Source organism: Melospiza melodia, chromosome 4, assembly GCF_035770615.1.
Source record: "Melospiza melodia melodia isolate bMelMel2 chromosome 4, bMelMel2.pri, whole genome shotgun sequence".
Classification (NCBI taxonomy): Eukaryota; Metazoa; Chordata; class Aves; order Passeriformes; family Passerellidae; genus Melospiza; species Melospiza melodia.
Genome location: NC_086197.1, coordinates 51,615,128 through 51,634,566, shown reverse-complemented (window position 1 = coordinate 51,634,566; position 19,439 = coordinate 51,615,128). Strand labels below are relative to the sequence as shown.

General features: G+C 42.3%; 1 protein-coding gene and 1 pseudogene across 1 annotated transcript; one reads left to right on the top strand and one right to left on the bottom strand.

Moving 5' to 3' along the window:
- Positions 1–2: 2 nt before the first annotated feature.
- Positions 3–8,972, bottom strand: FBXO7 (F-box protein 7). Its single transcript, XM_063154399.1, has 9 exons — positions 8,828–8,972; positions 7,250–7,499; positions 6,073–6,300; positions 4,642–4,783; positions 4,091–4,174; positions 2,917–3,009; positions 1,787–1,963; positions 1,079–1,116; positions 3–738 (listed from the first exon to the last, which is right to left on the bottom strand). The coding sequence occupies exons 1-9, from the start codon at positions 8,947–8,949 to the stop codon at positions 334–336; spliced, it is 1,539 nt and encodes a 512-aa protein (XP_063010469.1). The 5' UTR covers positions 8,950–8,972; the 3' UTR covers positions 3–333.
- Positions 8,973–9,186: 214 nt separating this feature from the next.
- LOC134418006 (BPI fold-containing family C protein-like) overlaps positions 9,187–19,439 on the top strand; it is a 35,267-nt pseudogene continuing 25,014 nt past the window's right edge.

Genomic DNA, 19,439 nt, shown 5'->3' with positions numbered 1-19,439 from the left:
GGTTTGTATTTAAAGTGCTCTTTATCTGATGCAGTAAGGATTTGGCTGTTATTCTGGTCTCTAAGTAGCACTTCACAGACGATCAAGGGCAAGGAGGGGGCAGCAGAACAAACTGCTCTAAGTCGTAGCTCTTTGAGGAACAGACCTTAAGTGCCAGGTGATACAGCACTACCAGAGCACAAAACAAACCCAGCCTCTGCAGTTGGGACATCACCATGCACACATGTTCTTGACACAATCTGAAGGCAGATGTTAGTGCCTGGGATCTGCAATCTCCTACAGTTAGAAAGCAAGCTCAGCAACTACAGAACTCCCTGCAGGAAAAAGCAGCAATCAAATGAATGCACGGCGAATGTCCATGGGGCGGCCCCGGCTGGGTCGAGGTGGAAACCTGTCACTGGGACCAACTCGTCCTGGAAGCGTGGGGTTTGCTCCAGGCAGGGAGCCAATGGGGTCAAAATGTGGTCTGAATGGAGGAAACTGACCTGGTGCTTCTCCCTGGCCAGGAATGAGTGAGTTAATTGGGTCTCCAACATATGGAAGTGTTGGTCTCTCATCATATTCTCCCCCAATGATCATTGGGGGATAGATTGGATTTGATGGGAATGGGTTCGGTGGAAAGGGATTAGGATAGAATGGGTTGGGATGAAAGGGGATTGGATGAGGTATAGGGGGCAGAAGCATCATGTGCCTCCATCTCAGGGCTTCCTTCTTCTGTTTCAACTTTTTCTTGTATAGCTGCAGACAGAAAAAAAAAGTATTTTAAAGCTCTCTAAGTGTTCCAGCTTCAGCAGCTGCATTCAGTTTTACAGCACATGCTCCTCACCAGCCTGAAACTCAGACCAGCAATTCCCCTGCCCACCAAAGACCAGGCACAGCACCCCAGAAGATCTCTAACCCTCATGAAGAGTGCACCACAACTTGTTGATGTTCCTTTCCGCTAGTCTGACCAACATGCACACACAGAATACCACACTTCTAAGCTAAACTTTAACTCAAAGTTACTGCCTCCCAAAGTCTATACCTCATTCTCAAACTAAGATTGATCTCAGAGAGATTATATTAAAAAGCCACCTACTTCTTTCCAATCTGTGTCACGAGGTCTTGCAATAGGATCTACAAAGAGAAGCAAAGCATTAAGAAAAGCAACAGATCTGCAGATACCTGCAGTTTGTCAGAATTCAAAGACTAATCAAGATATGAACAACACTTTTGGTCAATACATCTTTTTTTAAAGATAATGTATCTTAAAAAATATAAAGCTCCAGGTCCGTTTGATAGGTAATCTACTTGCACACCCATTCCCATGTAAAGCATGATCTTGAAATGTTATTAAATACAGAAATCCCAGAAACATCATCTCTGCCTTTGCCTTCTGACAGCAATTTTTTTTTTGATTACCTTTGTTTCTTAACTCTCTTGTGAGAAATTGAAGCAGGAATATATCTTCCCTCCATTTCCTAATATCTGCAGTAGCCAATACATCAAGGCAGCAAAGGAAACAGATGAAAACAAGGAAAGCCTGCACCACACAATGGGATGAACCATGGAGCATCAATAACGGCTCAGAAGATTGCCAACCATTTTCCTTGGTGGAAAACTCTGCATCCCCCTGAATCACACACTGATCAACTGTACTGATTAGTATCACAAACAACTGCATTTACTCACAGTGTTTCAATATCATCATTGGTTGCCTGAGGAGCCTCTTATCAAAGCCTGTCAGAACTAACCCCTCTGTCAACATGAGAACGTAATGAGAAAAAGAAGATGTGCCTGACATTACCTCGGAAATCCCGCAGGTACATAAACCTCCACAGAAGCTGGTCATTGGAAGCTGTGTAGAGATCACGGCAAACAGCTGAGAGAGAGATCAGGGAACGGACATCCAGGAGTCTGAAAATCCGAAGCTTGAGCTCAAGAGGAAGGACCACTAACCCAAACACATCTGGCAAGTTCAAAGCTACAGAAAGGAGAAATAAAGTTCAGAAAAAATACAGTAAACTCGACATCTCGTAGGTAGTGCTTCTATCTCCACAGACCCTAAAAGAAAGAAAGAACATTATAATCTTTCCCTTACATCCTCTCCCTTTGATGCCTGAGTTACACCACTTTTCTGAGCAACTACTGTGATGTGACTCCTTGCAAAACAGATCTCTTGCAACTATAACTACACTTAAGAGGTGCACAAAATAGGACAAATTACACTTTATACTGAGCACTATGCCTAAGAAACATTGCACACTAAATTATGCTTACAGGCTACGGAGCTAAGGAATAAGTAAAGGGAAGAAAGACCTGCCCAATTTCATAACCCTGCAAAAAAGACAAATATAGAGCACATGCTTCACATAAAATCTTCATGCACTGAAGTCTAGAGGGAATTCCATTGTCTTCAGAATACAAAACTGAGACCGTTTATGGCAGTAAGTATGCAGAGAAAGCCTGGCTTCCTACTGGTTCACAAACACCAGCCTGGGTTACTTCCTACCATCCTTTCCAAGCCCTCAAGGACCCTTCCTAGTAAGATCATTCCTGAGGTCAGACTTCCAAACATGATGTTAAATAAATGTTTCTGTTTTGACAAAGAAATAGATCAAAACTACAGAACTACTGTTATAAAATTATTGTGGTAGGATTTCCTCATCATTATGCACGGAAAACAGCCACTCAATTTCCATCTCTGAAGTGAGAGTAGAGCAATCAAAATTAAAACCAGAATTATATTAACATTTTCTGAGTTACAAAGATTAATGTGATTTCTTTAGCATGTATATTTTACTTTATTTTTACTGTTTATACGCCTATCACTGAACAGCTGTTTCCAACACTCTTCCTTCAAGGCTTTAGATTGACTCCCTTCCTTCCATCCTCACAAATTAAGTTCCATCTTTAATTGCAAATATTTTCTCTCACCTTGTCGGGCAGCAGCTAGGAGAGAGTAAACCAGCTGGTCTTTAAAGAGACGGGACAATTTCTGAAGGTCTTTGTAAACACCTGCAACCTTCTCTATCAAAGAAAAGAGGGAAAAAGCTTAACTTCAAGAGGTTATAATGCAACAATTATATAAGAATTACAGTTTTCTTATTAGCACAGCTTTTTTCTGCTTGTGATCTTGATAGGAGCAGCTCTGCATGTAGAGTGTAATAATCCTGCAACAAGTCAGTCATTGAAGAACTAGAAACCTGATTGGGCTAAGCTTTTCCTTCAGCCTTAGATGGCACAGTTAAGAGAAAGACTTGAGTTCTCTGGAAACAAACTGATTCTCAAGCTGTCAGAGCTTCCTTTGTCAGACTTCAAAGCTCCTGCCTAACACAGATCTATGTTCTAAGAGCCTGCAACCTTCATTCCTCTGACAGAAGTACTCTTCCATGCTGTTCTCTGAAGAAAGAGGAGCAAGAAGACTTTAGTGTTATACTGGACACACTTCAGCACTCAGTTCTTCTACAACCTTTCAATTAGGCTTGTATTTCAGGGACTACACAGAACATAGGAAATTGAGTCAGCATGGACTGCCAGTAAAGCAACTAATATCCTCCAGAGAATATAAGGATGGTCAGGTCTGGGCTCACAAAGACCCCCATGGATCTGCTCTACTCTCCTCCCTCAACTTAGTTTTCACTCTAATTTTGGCACTCTGGAGAAACTATGTGGTCAGCATATGTTTTCTGACAAAAGGAATTTAACAACTACAGCACCACAATAAGTGTGCGGGTACCACCAGCCTCTGAAGCTCTGAGCTGCCAGGCAGAAAGGGGATATCACTCAGCACTGCTGTCCCAGAGATTCACACATATGCCTAAGACCTCATAAATAACAGGCATATGGGCCAAATGATAAACTGAGCTTTACAAGGTTCTTTCCTTACATTGTTAATCCAAAAAATACAATTTGTTCTAACAACAAAATGTGAGTAAATGGCTACACTCTGAAATCCTTTTGCCAAGAAGTTATGACTAACCTAAATGGTAACCACACTTTTATTCTTTTTTGCTATTCTGTACCTATTTGGTGTTCTACTAAAGCAAATTCTTACTCAGTGTGTCCCTTTACTGTTCAGTTTACTACTATGATCATAGCTCAGGCATACCTGGGTCCTGAAAGCAAACAAAGGATGATGGCAATAGCTGGATTCTCTTAATACTTCTAATCTCTTCGTTGATTTTTAATGTTGCTACAAATAAAAGAAAGAAAGAAAGACATTTCAAAATTTAAAATACAGAGAGACAACAAAGACCACTTCATTACTTAAGTAATACATAGTCTGGAAGTTTTAAGTCTTGCAGAAAACATAAAAGAAGCCAAAACATTGTAGCTGAAGCAAATCTACTTCCTTTATGTCTGGCAATGTGTACCAAAGTTCCTATGAAATGAGAAAACAAACATATTTCTACAATATTGCAATGAAAAGGCCAGCTGAAACTCCTAAGGGTTAATCTCTTAAAACAAGAGGGAAAAAAACAGTCAACACAGAGACTGGAAAAGAGTATTCAGCATCAGGAAGTGGCATCCTCTGCACCCCAGCAACCCAAGTAATAAAGGTGCAGTTAAAAACACACAAAAGCACACTTAAGTTTTCTCTTCCTAAGCAATGGTGGTACTTAGGAATGTGCATCCAGGACAAAGACTTGACTGACTTACCATTGATAGCAATAAGATCTCCCAGAGGCACACAAGTCAAACCAGCAGAACCTTCTCCACAAAGGGGATGTGTGTACTGTAGCTTATAAACACCATTCCCTCTCCATTTCTCTGGCATGGAGACTGCCTTGGCTTCTATCCCCTACAAATGTAAAGGGATAACAAACACAGTCATACTTTAGCAATGTACCAATGCTGAAGGGTGAGAAAAGGATCAGAAGTTAGGAAATGGCAGAATGATGCTTGCAATTCAACCCTTTGAACTAGATCAGTTCTAATGACTCAGTGATTATGAATATATATGATTATACACATTGTACCCAAAACTAACAGCAAATCTAAGTGAAGTTCAGTAATTTCTGTCCTGACAGGAACAGACATTCAGTGAGCACTCACACCTCTTTCTTTGAGACACATACTTCATTCTGTCATCCATTCCAGCATTCTGACAACTCCTGCACATAATTAATTTGCTGCTCAAAAAAAAAAAAAAACATTGCACCTTTTCTGTTAACTTACCATATTTGACAGGGCTTTAAGAATGATAGTTTGAAGTTAATTAGAATATCTGATTCAACTAACAGATTTGCTTTCAATTTCAGTATGAAACAGCTCATACGGATTATCAGAGTGGGATACAATATAACCACAAGCACAAGTAGGTTCTTTCTTTCCTCTTAAATCTGCACAGCATTCATCTTCCCTACCTCCAAGCCTGCTCACTGCCATAAACTTTATTCACAGTGGCAAATGTATTCTTTACATAGTACTTCAAATTATGGTGCTACAATGAACTCAGCAGATTTATTAAATTGGTGTTGGTCAACCAAACACCCACATGTGCTTAGTCGGCCTCACTGCAAGAAAAAAGATGAGAATTTAAACACCTTACTGAGACCAAATCTTTTTCTCCATGTTCAGCCATGTATCAGTAAATATAAAATGCAAATGAAAAGGGGAAAAGTGAATCCATACATTGTACAGATGTACTGCCATAGGTGCTTGAGTGTGATACCTCTACAGATTAGAACAATCAAAGCCAAGTTTGACACTAAGTTGAATATGGAATTAGAGACACTTTTTGGCAGACTCAGACCTCATTAAATACCATTTGACAGGATATCATTGAGATGATACCGACACTTAAGGCAGTATCTTGGGGAAGTGCCACAATCTAAGCACATTTTCACATGCTCCATAGTAAAAGGCAGAAGCAGGAGGTTCAGCTGGGTCCCAGTGAGGCCGAGGACCAACAGAAACACAAGGATAGGCCTCTTCTTCTAAAAGCTGCTCCAGTCTTCAGTCTGAAAACTTTCTGGGAATTTTGAGAAGCGGATCCTTCAGCAGCCCCAGATCCTCAGATGCAGCTTGTATATTCCACAGCTTCCCCACACTGACCCAGAAACTTCTGTTTCTCCTGCACCTACCTACCTGAGGTACATAGCCTGTCTCCATCATGAGAAGATGAACCAGAACGATCAAGGCATCAGTGGCACTGGTACACTCAGCAGAAAGGTAGAGCACCTCTAAGGAATGGGGTGTTTCACCATCAGCAGCCTCACTGCACAGCATGGGTTCGGAGGGATAGGAACCTGTACTTTCTTCCAGGTCAGGATCTTCTGGGACTAATCTAGAAGGAAATTCTTGGCTGGATCCTGCCTTCAGGGGAAAGCAAAGCATATATTTGTTCAGAATATTACACCTCTATATACATCAACATTATACAGCTGCTTATTCCAGCCTGACTCCCCATACAAGTCATATGGATTCATTATACCTCCATTTTCTAGCATTCCAGATGGAGACTGGGATCGTATATGTAGCCCTTGTAGTTTTTAGTCTTTATAATGCAAACCCTCCATGAAAGGGTCTGTCATTTTGTTGCATATACTAACTGAAGGCAAAGTGATCACAGTATATTAAACCTTCATCAGAATTTTTGCAACATACATAGGAATAATTTAATCACTACAGTATCAATACTTATTTGAACTTAGCCAATATGCATAGCAAGTAACGCAAATGCCAACTTGGACTGCCAACAAACACAACAGGCCTAAACAGCAGAGGAGGAAAAAAAAAAATCAATCAATGGAGTGCATCTCCTGCCACTTGAGGAACACTGTGGCTTCATTGTAGCTTCCTTTCTTATAAATCATGGCATGCTATTAATTAACTGACAAAACTACACACAGACACATTATTAAATAAAAGCAGAATGAAAACTGTAAGCAGTAAGGGTCAGGAAAGGGGGAAAAGATAAGAGCCTATTTTCAACACTGCCTGTTGCATCTGCCCCAGTCTAAACTCGGTTCCTCAAGAAGACGACACTGAGGCAGGCAAGAAACATAATCCTTACTTCCTTAAGTGCATGTTCCAGCAAAAACATATACTCCTGTAAACCTGAAACACTCTGAGCTCTCTTCTGTACCACAGTGATATACAATGAACAGAGACAAATTTCCATTCAAATAACCAAGCATGTGTCAGACAAGGATAAGGAGCCAAATATTCCCAAGAAATTCACTCCTATATAGTACAGCAACTGACACAACAGGACACCTTCCTTTTTGCCTTGTGCTGTACAGGAAAATTCCCATGTACTTACCCTCTCACCACTCTCTTGAACTTCCACCTGCCCTTCTCTTGCACTGTTGGCCTGACTGTTGGACGGCTCGTGACCATTCTGAAGTGGGGCAGGAGCAGCAGGAGGAAGAGGTAGGCTGGGCTGTCCATCTGGCTCTTCTAGTAATAAGCATATCAAATCACCAGAAACAATCCCATATGAAGCTAAGGTCTTCTGATCCTCTGTGAGAGCATCTTTTCTGTTCAGTGTTATTGAAAACGTGGTATCAGAACTGCAAAATAATTTTAAAAAGCAGTAAGGAAACATGGTTGGCTGCACCTGGATAGCTACACACTGGAGATGGCAATTGGTGCTGTGGTTTAGGTGGCTTCAGGGTGATTGGTCAAAGATGGGACTTGGTGATCTTGTCCAACCTTCACGATTCTATGACTCTACAATTAGAAATGCATACTGCATATTACAATAGTATTGTGCCACGGGGCTTAATCCACTATTAATTACCCATATATAAAAGAAATACGGGTGAGGGGAAAAAGATTATATGAAACTATGAAAAGATTATATGAAATTACTTCCCCCATGTTTCTCACCAAGTACATTTTAAGTTGCTGCAGCTGCTTGGTAAAGAAAATTTCATTTACAGAAACTGGTCATAAAATAGTTATGAAGGAAAGCAAGTAAGTATCCTTCAAAAAAGATTTCACAGTTGGAAAACAAGATCTAAATAAGCTACTGCCTCGGATTATTTAAAAATAAATAGTGTTGAAGCCTCAACCAACTTGCTTTCTCACGAAGCTAAACATTTATTCCAATGATCAGCAGGTGTCCTATCGAATGCTAGCTGCAAATGAGGATAACAAGATAAGACACTTCAGGCAAAAAAAAAAACAGAAATGAAACTGGTTAGCAGGGAAGCAGTTACCCAGCAGCAGCTACAAAATACACCCACTGTGGCAAGGCAAGCAGTCACTTCGGATTCCTCCTGCCCACACCGCTGTGTGAATCACCAGTGAAACAGCAGCGCGTCGGACCGAATTAAAGGTTTGTGACTCAAACCCTTCAGCCAGCATCACAAAACGCTCCCCTTTTACAGGCGATTCATTCTCCTACGGAGGATGCCGTGAGTTCTTCACAGATAAAATGTTTATGAAACTTCAACCGAGATTGTCCGGGAAGCCTGAGAGAAGTGTAAAACCGAGACCCTACAGCATTTTGTAACTCGCAGAAATCTCAGTCAGCTCTGACCGCGCTGCAACCCGCACTTCGCAGCTGAGCACTGCCGAAGTTTTGCTTTCCCGCTCCGCAGCGCCCAGCCGGGAGGCAGCCCGGGTCCCAGGCCCGGCAGGAGCCCGGGCAGCCGGTGCCGTGGGCCGGGTAAAGCGGCCGGGCCGGGCGCTGCCAGTGCCGGGGATGCGCCTCGGGCCCGGGCAGCGCCGCCGCCGCAGCGCCGCGCCCGCCCCGCAGGGGCAGCACCGCGCCCGGGGCCTGGGGCAGAGCCCTCCCCCCGCGCCGCGTGGTACGGCCCCGCCGGCCCGGGCCGCGCACGGGCGGCATCGCCTCCCCCCGGCACCCCTCGCGATGGTTCGCTCCGCTCGCTACCTGTACCCCCAGGCGGGCAGCAGGGCCAGGCGCAGCTGCGCGCGCAGCTCCCCCAGCGTTGGCTCCGCCCCCTGCACCTCCAGGGCCGCCGTTCGCTTCTGCAGCCGTACGCGGAGCTTCATGGCGGCGGCAGCGGGACGGGCGGGGTCTCCGCGCCCACCTCGCGCCCCGAGCGGGCCCCGCCGGGCGGCGGCGGCGGGGAAGGTGGCGACGGGGCGCGGGCGCAAGGGCTGCCGGGCCGGGCCGTTGTTTTGGTTGTCGCGGAACCGCCTCAGCCCGGCCCCGGCCCCGCCTCCGGGGCTCGCGGCACGCCCCCGATCGCTGTCTCTGCGTGCCGCGCTGTGGCCCGGCCGCGATCGATGATTGGGCGCTCGGCTGCGCGCGGGGAGGAGCTGCCCCCGCGCGCGCCCCCAGAGGCGGTGCGGGAGCCGCCATTGCTGCGTGTGCGGGCCCGGCGCTGCTCCCGCGCCTCACAACGGCTCCGCTCCTCCTCAGCCTCTCGCCCTGCCGTGGATGAGCCGTGGCGGAGGAACTCCTGCGCTCGGGCTGCCTGGTGCCGCGTGCCGAGGGTGGTTGGGCCGCTGCCCTGCTCCTCCTCAGTGTGCCATGGCGCCAGGTGATGTTCTGTAGCCAACGCTACAAGCGAGAGCCTAGCTGGCTGTCAAACTGTGGCCGCGAGTGGAAATGCGCAAAGAAAAAGGCTGAAGGAAGATGCTGCCCCCGAGAGTGTTTAGTTTTATGAAGGAACGTGTTTTTTCTAGACCAGTCTGCTAAGTTGCCACTTCAGAGGTAGTGCTGCAACACCTGTGAGCCAATAATCTCGACAAAAGTATGGAGTGATACAAACTGAAGTTTACTAGCTTTAGTTCCCCTTCACTTGTCATACTTGGAGAAAAAGCATATCCTCACGTCTTTTATCTGGAAGTGCACACTTGGCAGGAGCATAATGTTGAGTGGGGGAATAATGTAAAAAGCAATTTTTTTTCAAGTTTTCTCTTCATTTAATGAATTCCGTAGAATTTTCAAAAGCAGTAAATTCAGAGCTAACTTAGAGCAATGGATATTCTCAGATCATCGGGTTTTTCTAACAATAAAACTTAGCTTGCATCACATTTCTCCGTACAAAAAAATAACATAAGAAAAGTGGGGTACTTTCTGGGAATGTAATACTAAAATAATAAGTGAAATTACAAGACCTAGCTTACACAGCTACCACCAAGTACAACTGCTTATTAGGGCCCTAATCACATGGCTTAACCCTGCAGGAATAGCCCTGCTGTCTTCTTTCAGCACCTGGGAGCCCAGCAAGAAAAAGGAGACTTGAAACTTCAAAAAACTATTCTGGGCTGCAGGTGAAATCTCCTTAATGCATCTGAACACAGCCATCCAATCAATCTCATGCAATTCTTTTACAATTGGTTCTCAGAGATGTCTCAAGCTGAAGGGCAGCCGCCCTCTGGTTCCAACATGCCAATAAACTCCTCCGTGGAAAGGAGAGGCTTGCACTGGAGGTGATGAAAGGAAAGAGGCAGCTGAGCTGGAACACCACTCGCTGGACAAGGGAAGAGCTGATGCTCGTTACAGTCAGCTTGGTGGAACTTACCACGACAACAAGGGATTTCCTGAGAAGCTGCACCCTTTGCCACCACCATTTTGGAAGGAGTCCTTACACAGTCATCATCAAATGGGGACACATCCTGAATAAACCCAGAAGAGTGGGTTGCTGCCACAGAGGGGGATGAGAGTGGAACTGGCAGAGAAGTAGAAAGGAGAGCACTTGAGGAGCACTGTGCCTTTCAGAAATTCTTTGCTCTCTCCAGGAGCGTTGAATCCAAAGTGTGTCATGCTGCTGCCTCAATATCAGCACCATTTTCCTTTGGCCATGGATGTCCTACTCTGTTTCATTCTCCAGAGTTATCCCTGTCAGAGCCACCTCCTGTTACCCCACTGGCTCTATGGCAGACGTGCTGCTAACAGCAGAACCACCCTTCTTGTAGCTTGCACAAGCTGAAGCGACTGTGTGACGTGAGGTGGTTCAGTTTCTCAGGAGCTGACTAGTCATTATTGGGTAACCAGCTAGACCAAGTTACAAGTGAGCTTTTTGCTTCCACTCTGTGAATTTTTCCTTTGAACTTTATGAGTCATGCTATAATATATGGTTTAGACACATTTTCCACACAGCAGGAAAACCTCCTAGGAAACAATTAGGATGAAAGGCTAAAATGTTTTCCTCAAGTCTGGCAAATTTCACATGACTCAACACCACCATTATTTTTTCCTTCACACATCATTCTAAAGGAAGGGGCTGTTACTTGATGAGTTACAGGTTTTCTCCACCATTTTAATTTTGTCTCAGTCTGCAGGCTGGAGACTTTCAATGGCCATATATGAAGTTGACCTCTGGCTGGGAAGGGCACTTGTCCCAATACTATAGGGAACCTGTGTGCTTAGAGGCTTAAAGAATGGTTGTGGACAGAGGAATTTTGACTTTCAGCATAGTTCACTCTTGTCAGAAAGAGTGAATTATTTTTAAGTCTAGTTCATTAAGATAATACACAGTATGGTGCCAAAAGAAAGCTCTTTGTCAGTAGCTTGGAATGGTTGTTGAAGACTGTGGTTTCTCTACTCAAAATACTTCATTGAGGATGTTTCTTTTGCTCATGGTCAGTGTGAAACAGAACCTGTTTCACCAAAGCTGTAAAACCCTACTAATAGCCCTTGTGGGTGCTCTTGAGTAATTTGAAAATTAAAGCTGGAGTCCTGTTGACCAAGTCCCATGGCAGAGGAGAACTATAAAATGTAAAGGTCTCTTTGGTTCAATTACATACCTCATGGAATTTTTTTTCCTGAAAGAAGAGTGGGGTAATAAAGCTGTGAGCCGGTGGACCTTTTCTGTTATTTCTCTTCTTGTATTTGCCACTATAAATGATGTATTTTATAATATGTATCAATAAATACATATGTGTATATATTAACTTTCAGTGCTCATATTTTGAATGACAAGAGGCACACTGAAAGATGTGGTAAAATGTGGGAAGAGAAGGAGAAGGGTATGAAGGCTGGAGTATCATTGGGAGATGAAGTGCCAAAGTGCCATTGAAGTGTACCAGTGGAGGAGATTCAAATGAAAGCCAGTGGAGGCAACCTCCTAAATTCTTGCAGCTCACTGGTGGTCAGCTTTACTGCTAGAAGGTGTTTTAGAGCCCTTTATGCTAATGCTCTGTACAGTGAGTGCATTACACCATCTCAGGTTGGCTGTCTACAGATTACTCTTAAACAGTGTCTGAGTTTGCTCACATGGCTCTTGTCTTCTCTGTTGCTGATTAAAATCTTGATTGTATGGAGCAAAAGACCTTCCAGCAGTTTTCCTGGAGTTTGCCAGATTGCTTCAGACACTTTCAGTGGTTTTTCTTGTATTTCCATATTTTTAACTGTATCAAATTGTTGGGAGTTGTGTGCTGAGCAAAAGTATTTGAAGTGGCTAAAGTCAGAATTTTGTATGTTTTCATTAGCAGACTAAAATCACATTCCTCTGGGTGGTAAAAAGAGGCTAATTTTTTTCTTAGGGAGATCACTGCATCCCCCTCTTGGGAATCTGACAGGACTGCAATTTGTGTGAGCCCAGGGAAGTGACTGCCTAGGCTGAGTGTGCTTCATGCCACTGTCATTTCCCAGAAAGGAAGGGAATGGTTGTACAGGAGGCTGGTGAGTGAGCCAAACTATGGGCAGAAAAGCAGAGAGGAAAGCTTAGAACAGACCTATGCAAATGATGGACTCGAGTCTAAGTCTGGGCAGACAGATAATGCCTGCTGCAGTCCTGTTCAGTGTCTCAGTGTTTCTTACTCTTTCCCTGTGTCTTGGGAACCACCCCTCAGTTCTTAGCTTTGTGGGCAGCAGGCAGGGCAGAGCCAGAACAAGGACACTGATTTTTGTTTTGCTAAATGGACTTTGGTAAAAATGAGCCTCATAGTCCTGGCTCAGGTGCTAGGATAGGGCAGTTACAGAGCTCAGCAACATTGACTCAATGGATCCAAACAGTGACAATGGTTTTTTCCATCAGCTCATCAGACAACTGCCTCCCAACATTGTTATCCATTGTTAGCAGATTCTGTGTAGGCATTGCAGCTATGCTATTTATTTTGCAGCCTGGCATAGATTAATAGTTCTCTGGCAACCCTGCTCCAAGGCCTTGAAAGCCTTTATGAAGGGCATCAGTAGTAAAGCCACACTTAGGAAAAGCTGTGGTAACACAAAGCTTTTGCAAAGCTGCTGAAAAATTGGGGAGTGTCCCAGACATACTCACAGATACAACTTGTGGAGTAGGGGGGGCATTGCCTCCTGTGGTTTCTGTTTGAAGATTTCACTGAGTAAGATTGATTGATGGCTGCCTCATGAGCTGGGAAGTGGATAGCATGACATTCTACACAGAATGCAGAAAACCATGAGCAGGAGCTTACTGGAGTTTTTCTTATTCTGTGGGTATTCCCAGTAGTTGGGAAGAGGGTTTATCTGCCTTTATGTAATTTAGCAAACTCCTGTGTCATTTGCTGTTTTCTTTAAGCATTCCTACCAATATATCTCTTCCATCAATTATATAAACTTCATATTCCTTTTCCCTCAAGAGGCAGTCTTCCATATGGAATATCAGTGTGTAGGAAGGGTTAAAACTCTGGGGCTATGGAGTCCTTTTTGATTTGACATTGTTGGGTGAGCTGCAAAAACCATACTGGTTCTTGAGTATACTGAAGCGTGACTGGTAACAATGGAGAAAAGAAACTGAAAAATCCAGTCCCAGAGATAACAGCAGAGATATTTGGGAAACTAAAGTGCTCTTTCTGGACTTCAGGTTGGGTAGACTCTGTATTTGCTATCGTGTTTGAGAACTGTTTGTCTTGTGTTTGCTAACTAGTGGGGTTTCTAAATGTTTGAAAGTGAGACAAATTACTCTGTGGGTTGTAAACTGGAGAATCTTGTACAGGACCAAGGCAAGACAATTACAAAATGCCTTTTCAGATATACTCTATTCTGAGGATGGACAGTTTAAGATAGTGTGTTTTTATGGGTGTGTTAAACCTGTACAAGACAAGTATGGTGACTTTTTCTACATCAGAAGCTTGCTGAGTTCTTAGGCAAATTTCATCTGTAATCTTTATTGTGATTTTTCTTAAAAGTTTTTGCAGACTGTTCACAAAGGAGAAACTAGACATGGTATCTACACTCTCGGAAGTAGGATACTTATTTAGGTGAGACAGGTACACAAATTGAAACAAAGGAGTTTTTAATCTTTTTCTCTATTTCAAGTACTTGAAGGTACTTTAATCTTTGTGAAGACAAAAGAATTAAGAGAATTATTTACATACAGTATTGTTCTGTGCCTGCTCAGTTACTGAAGATAAAAATCAGAGCAGTTTGTCTGACATCTATTGTCCTCAGGTGCAATTGGCAGCTCTCATTCAGAATATCAGGCAGCTGACAAGTTCCTTCTGCTTAGCTCAGTCTGCCTCAGTCATCTGATGGACCTTGTACAATCATCCTGAGTCTGAGAGGGGCTTGGGAGTGAGAGCAAGAGTATCAGCTTTGGGGTGCAGAAGTACAGCTTGTTGGTGTGAGGAAGCAGCCTGACATGGTACTTCTTTTATTCCCATGGCTGTTCAGTTTTTCTTTCAGCTTCTTACCCACCATACATTTGAGATCCAAAGAAGAACTTATCAACTCCAAAGCACAGACTGCTGTTTTCTGTCCTTCAGTGTGAATTAAATGCTATGGGAAAGAGGTATCTCATCTGCATCAATGTTTCTAGCAATCCTGATAGATAAATATATAGTAAATATCCATGTCCTTTAATAATAGAAAAATCAGTCTTTCTGGTTTTACATTGATTTTAATTGACTCATTAATCAGGATTGAAAGTGGCATGTTTACAAGAAAAGTTAGGGCACTTTTTTTGGAAAACACGTAGGGTATGTGACTTCAGGAGTCTATTGTGCATAATACAGCATTGCTACCTTAAAGTATTTATTTTGAGTTGCTTACAATAGAGAAAACCAAATGGCAAGAACCAGAGATGGACCAATTAAAGGGTACATTTTCAAAATTTGTCAGAATGTGGATTATGTTCTCAAAATGTTTTTTTTCCCCGAGACTACTTTTTCTTGCACAGTGTCCTGGGATAACTTTGTAAGGATTCCTCGAAAAACCAATACCAGGGCAATATTGATAATGTATTTTGTCTGTCTTATAGTGGGAAATCTACCAAAGACCAGTTTTTTATGAGGTACTAGGTAGAATATAGATTTGCAACCATTTGTAATCTGACCTGATAATACTAAGTTCAATACAGAAGTTAGACTAACAAAGGGTGGGGGGGTGGGGGTTTTTTTGGTGGAGCAGAGGGTTTGTGCTTGTTTTAAGTGCATTTATGTGTTTTCTAAGATTATGGAAAAGATTGCCCAAGACAATATGATGCTGGTTAGAAATCCAGGAATGACTTTATAGACTCCAAATGACTGGGAAACCAGCAAAACCTATTGCTACTAATTAACTAGCAAGGTTTTATACTTAGACAGGTATCATGATCACAGTCAGACATGTTAGAAAAGGATGTGCCACTCCCCTCTGTGCTAAGCCCAGCATAAAGTTATTATGGGTCCCTAATAAACAATTTTCTAAGGCAGCACTGGGAAGACTTGGAGTTGTCTTGAGAAACAGTATTGTTATTTCTAGGAAATTGAGCAGTACCTGTCATTGGTAGTGAAAATCAGGATCAATTCAAGAATTTTGAACAAAGAAACCTTATTTTTATAGTAGGGATGTGTCACAGAAAGAAACAATTTGCCTCAGCTTTTGTGAATCTGTGTTGTGTGGTTTTGTCCCACCACACAGCAGCTCAGAGCCTGCTTTGCACTCAACCTCATCACTGCATTCTCATGCCAGGAAACCCTTCACTGTTCCTTTGTGATCACCATGTAATTCTCACACAGGCTTTGAATTTACCCTTGCAGTCCCTTCTCATGTAATCTTATTTAGTCAAGCTCATGTAGCAGTATCTGACCTACCTTATTGTGTTAGACTAGAAGATTCAGTTGAAAAACTTTGGAACTCTCAAAGCCAGTGTATCCTAGGGAGGCTCTGTAAAGAGAATGTGGTGTTATAGAGAAAGACAGACCTACTCCTGCTTGACTGGGATTGCTTTGTCATGCTCACTCTGCAGGTGGTAGGACAGATGATAAAATAGAATAGCCGAGACATGGGTGTGGGGAAAGGGTAGAGTAGTGGAGCAGAACCACTCAGTCTCACCAAAAGCTAGTGCCTGCCAAAGTGATATCCAAGGAATCAGAAATCTCTGCTGGCTCACACAGTGATGGCTCTGTGCAATAAAATCATTAGCTAAAGTCCTCTTGCCTATCCATCCTTGTCCAAATTTCATTGAGGGAAATAATGGATACTGATTTTTTGCAACTCATGGTATGCATTATTTATGAAAGCATCTGTATCATATATGTTGTTAATAGATCTGTGACAAGGGTGAGAAGATGCTAAAGATATGGTATTTTTTCCTGCTGTGTTGGCTGTCCTTGAGGCTTGAGGCTAATCCTGGTCTTAAAGTGGGGATTACTCAGAAGGGACTGGACTTTATTATGTCTAACATTTCCAGAAGTTAATTTATCATAAATACTCTATGTACAGAATGTCATTTCTTAATAGAGGTGCAATGAAGGAACAAGCTTCTTAAATACTGAAAGAGAATATATTCCTTTTGTCACTTCCACCAGGAAGACACTTTGCCTCTTCCCTAATTCATTTCCTTTCTTTTGTGTGCATCTCGGGTGTGAATTTATCCTTTATTGATGACTGCATTCTCCTACAGTCCAGAAGGTTCTACTACATTCTTTATATCTATATACTTTCTTAGAACCAGGATTAGATGGTCATACAATTTCTTTTTTTAAAGTGTCAGAAACCTGACTTATAGTGCAATATTTAGCTGAAGATAAACAGACAAAATTGGAGAAAAAAGCTTACCATTTTGGAACAGCCACATAGCTTCACACCTTGACTCTCACTCTTGCATTTGGCATGGGACAGCACCTGCATGTACTATTCTTTAAAAAAAGAATGTAGTGACTGCCATAATTCTGCCCCTAAAAGAAAATTTCCACAGTATGTTTTCCATACTCTTTCTATTTATGCTAACTTTCACTGTCTCTTACCTAAAGCTTACTCCATGGGTGTGAAGGACATGTAATAGAATTTTGGTTGTTTACAGAATTAATATTAATAATAAAGGTTAACAAGGCACAAATTCAACAAAGACTGGGTCATGCTAAGGATTAATTGTCATTTATGTACCGAGCATGCTGACAGGTAAACAATGGACTTGTGAGGTGAAAACTAAAAGGGTTTATGCCACTGAGATGAAAGCAAGGATCAGATCCACTTATTTGGCTGTATGAACATTGTTTTAAAGGCTTCTGAGGAGTTGAAAAGTGCAGGGCAAACATCAATCACCCAAAATAGTATTGATCTCGCTCGCTTCCTAGGGATCTCTGATGCCTTTAGGTTCTTAGTGTGAGCATAGGAGTTCTTGTGACAGGCAGCATGGCCTTCCAAATGCTGAATGAACAGACTAAGTTGGCACACCTCTGCATTAGTAGTAAGAGCAGATTAACAGTGCCCATCCCAAAGGTATTTCTCATATTTGAAAATCTTGGTGCCTCACATCCTTTCCCTTAATGTGAGAATTGAAGGCTGAAGCAATAGATCCTGCCTTCATGCTTCTTGCCTGCTACAAGAACCTTGAGAGAAATTCCACCTGTGGTCACTGTCTGCCTTCACTGACAGTCATAAGAGAGCTTTAGGTTATTTCAGTGAGAGGCCATATTTTGCTTTGGAGACAGGAATTCCTGGGGAATCATGACTTACTTCTCCCTCATAAAACATGCATTTTATAAAAAGATATTCCAGTGTTACCTTATCACAAATTTCAGTTCTTTGCTTTTCTAATACTGTGGAGCCTGGCGATGAAAAAACCCAGGTGTTTTGTATTCAGCAATTGTGAGGTCAAAAGCTAAAGACTCTTGTGTTACAAACATTGAAAAGCAGGACATCATTCAGTATTAAAGTTTTAATTATGTCTTAATCAAAGAAGGAAGGCCCGAGGAATTTGGAATGAAAAGATGCTCTGTTTGTTAACAATAGGTTCTGTGTGTATTATCAACGCACAAATAGCATTGAAACATTCAAGAAATTAGAGATTCCTTAAAGCAGGAAAGAAGGTAAGAAAATAAGTCAGATATCTGAAGCAGGCTGTAAAGGTTAAGGTGCAGTGGCAAAACACACATACTGTGAAAGAAACTGGAAGAAATCATTTTAGAGGATTGTCTTTAAAACTCAGCTTCCTGTACACAAGCAACAATTCAGACAGTTCTGCATTTGACATACCAGTACTTCAGATGCATATGTCACACTTTTTCTAAAAGTAACCACTACAGAGAGAAATTGCCTTGCTGCTTCATCCAACAGATGTGAGCCAATCTGAGGTGAGGGTGATGATCAAGTATTTCCCAAGGCCACCCACATTATGAATTAAGGGAGTATAAGAGTTCAGAAACCTGACATGAACTCTCAAATATGAAATACAACTCAGGGACAAAATGATCCTAACAGATTGTCTTGATCTTAGATTAAATGTCTTATATGTGAGCTTAAGAGGAGTTGTAGATGGGAATATTTGTAGTTGGAAGGTGATTTAGGTAAGGATCATAGAGTGTTGCAAGAACTATGATAAAAATTAGGATTAAATTATTCAGCAGTGTATCTGGGCCTTCAGGCGCCTGAATCTAATCTGCAAGGCACATGCTTTCCTATGTCCTCTTGTAGGCAGGAGGATTGGCATGGAGCTCCTGAAGCAAGCAGTATTGAAAGAGACTTTCCCAAGCTGGAGTGGGCAGGAGAGTCTCTCAGTTGTTAAGATCAACTATGTCATTTCAAGTTAAGTAAAGGAAATAATTTTCAAAGTTTTATTATGAAACCACTTTTCATTACAACAGTGCAATAATTACACAGCCAGTGTTTTGTTCAGTGTAAAATTTTAGTGGTTCATCTAACTCTGCTTCTAATTGGTTTTAGAAGTACTTGTTCGGCTACACTCAGAGGTAAGCTTTATAAAGCTTCTGAAGGAGCACCTTGGCTGGTTTTTTTTCATCTAGTTTGTGTCAGAGTTTGGGGCAAGACAGGTGTAAGCATGGCTATGATGCAGCAGTAGAAATAGGTGTGAAAGAGGGCAGAATTGATGTTATTAACAATCTTCTATTATGAAGGACCTGTAGCAGTGAAAATAATCTGTTTGTGTTTGATGAAAAAAAAAGCCAAAAAAGAGATAAGATGAAAATGTGTGCAGGGGATGGATGATGTATCTTGGCTGATGTGGCAGGAAGATGCTTTTTACAGAATATTTTTGGATGAATTTACATCATAAATTACCATTTTAACTGGATAGGGCTCAACAAGTGTTTATTGAAGAGGAAAATCTTTGTACCAGGGACAGCCAGTAGAAAAATGGCTTTGCAGAGTTTCCTACAAATTTTCCAAATACAGAGACTAATATAGAAGC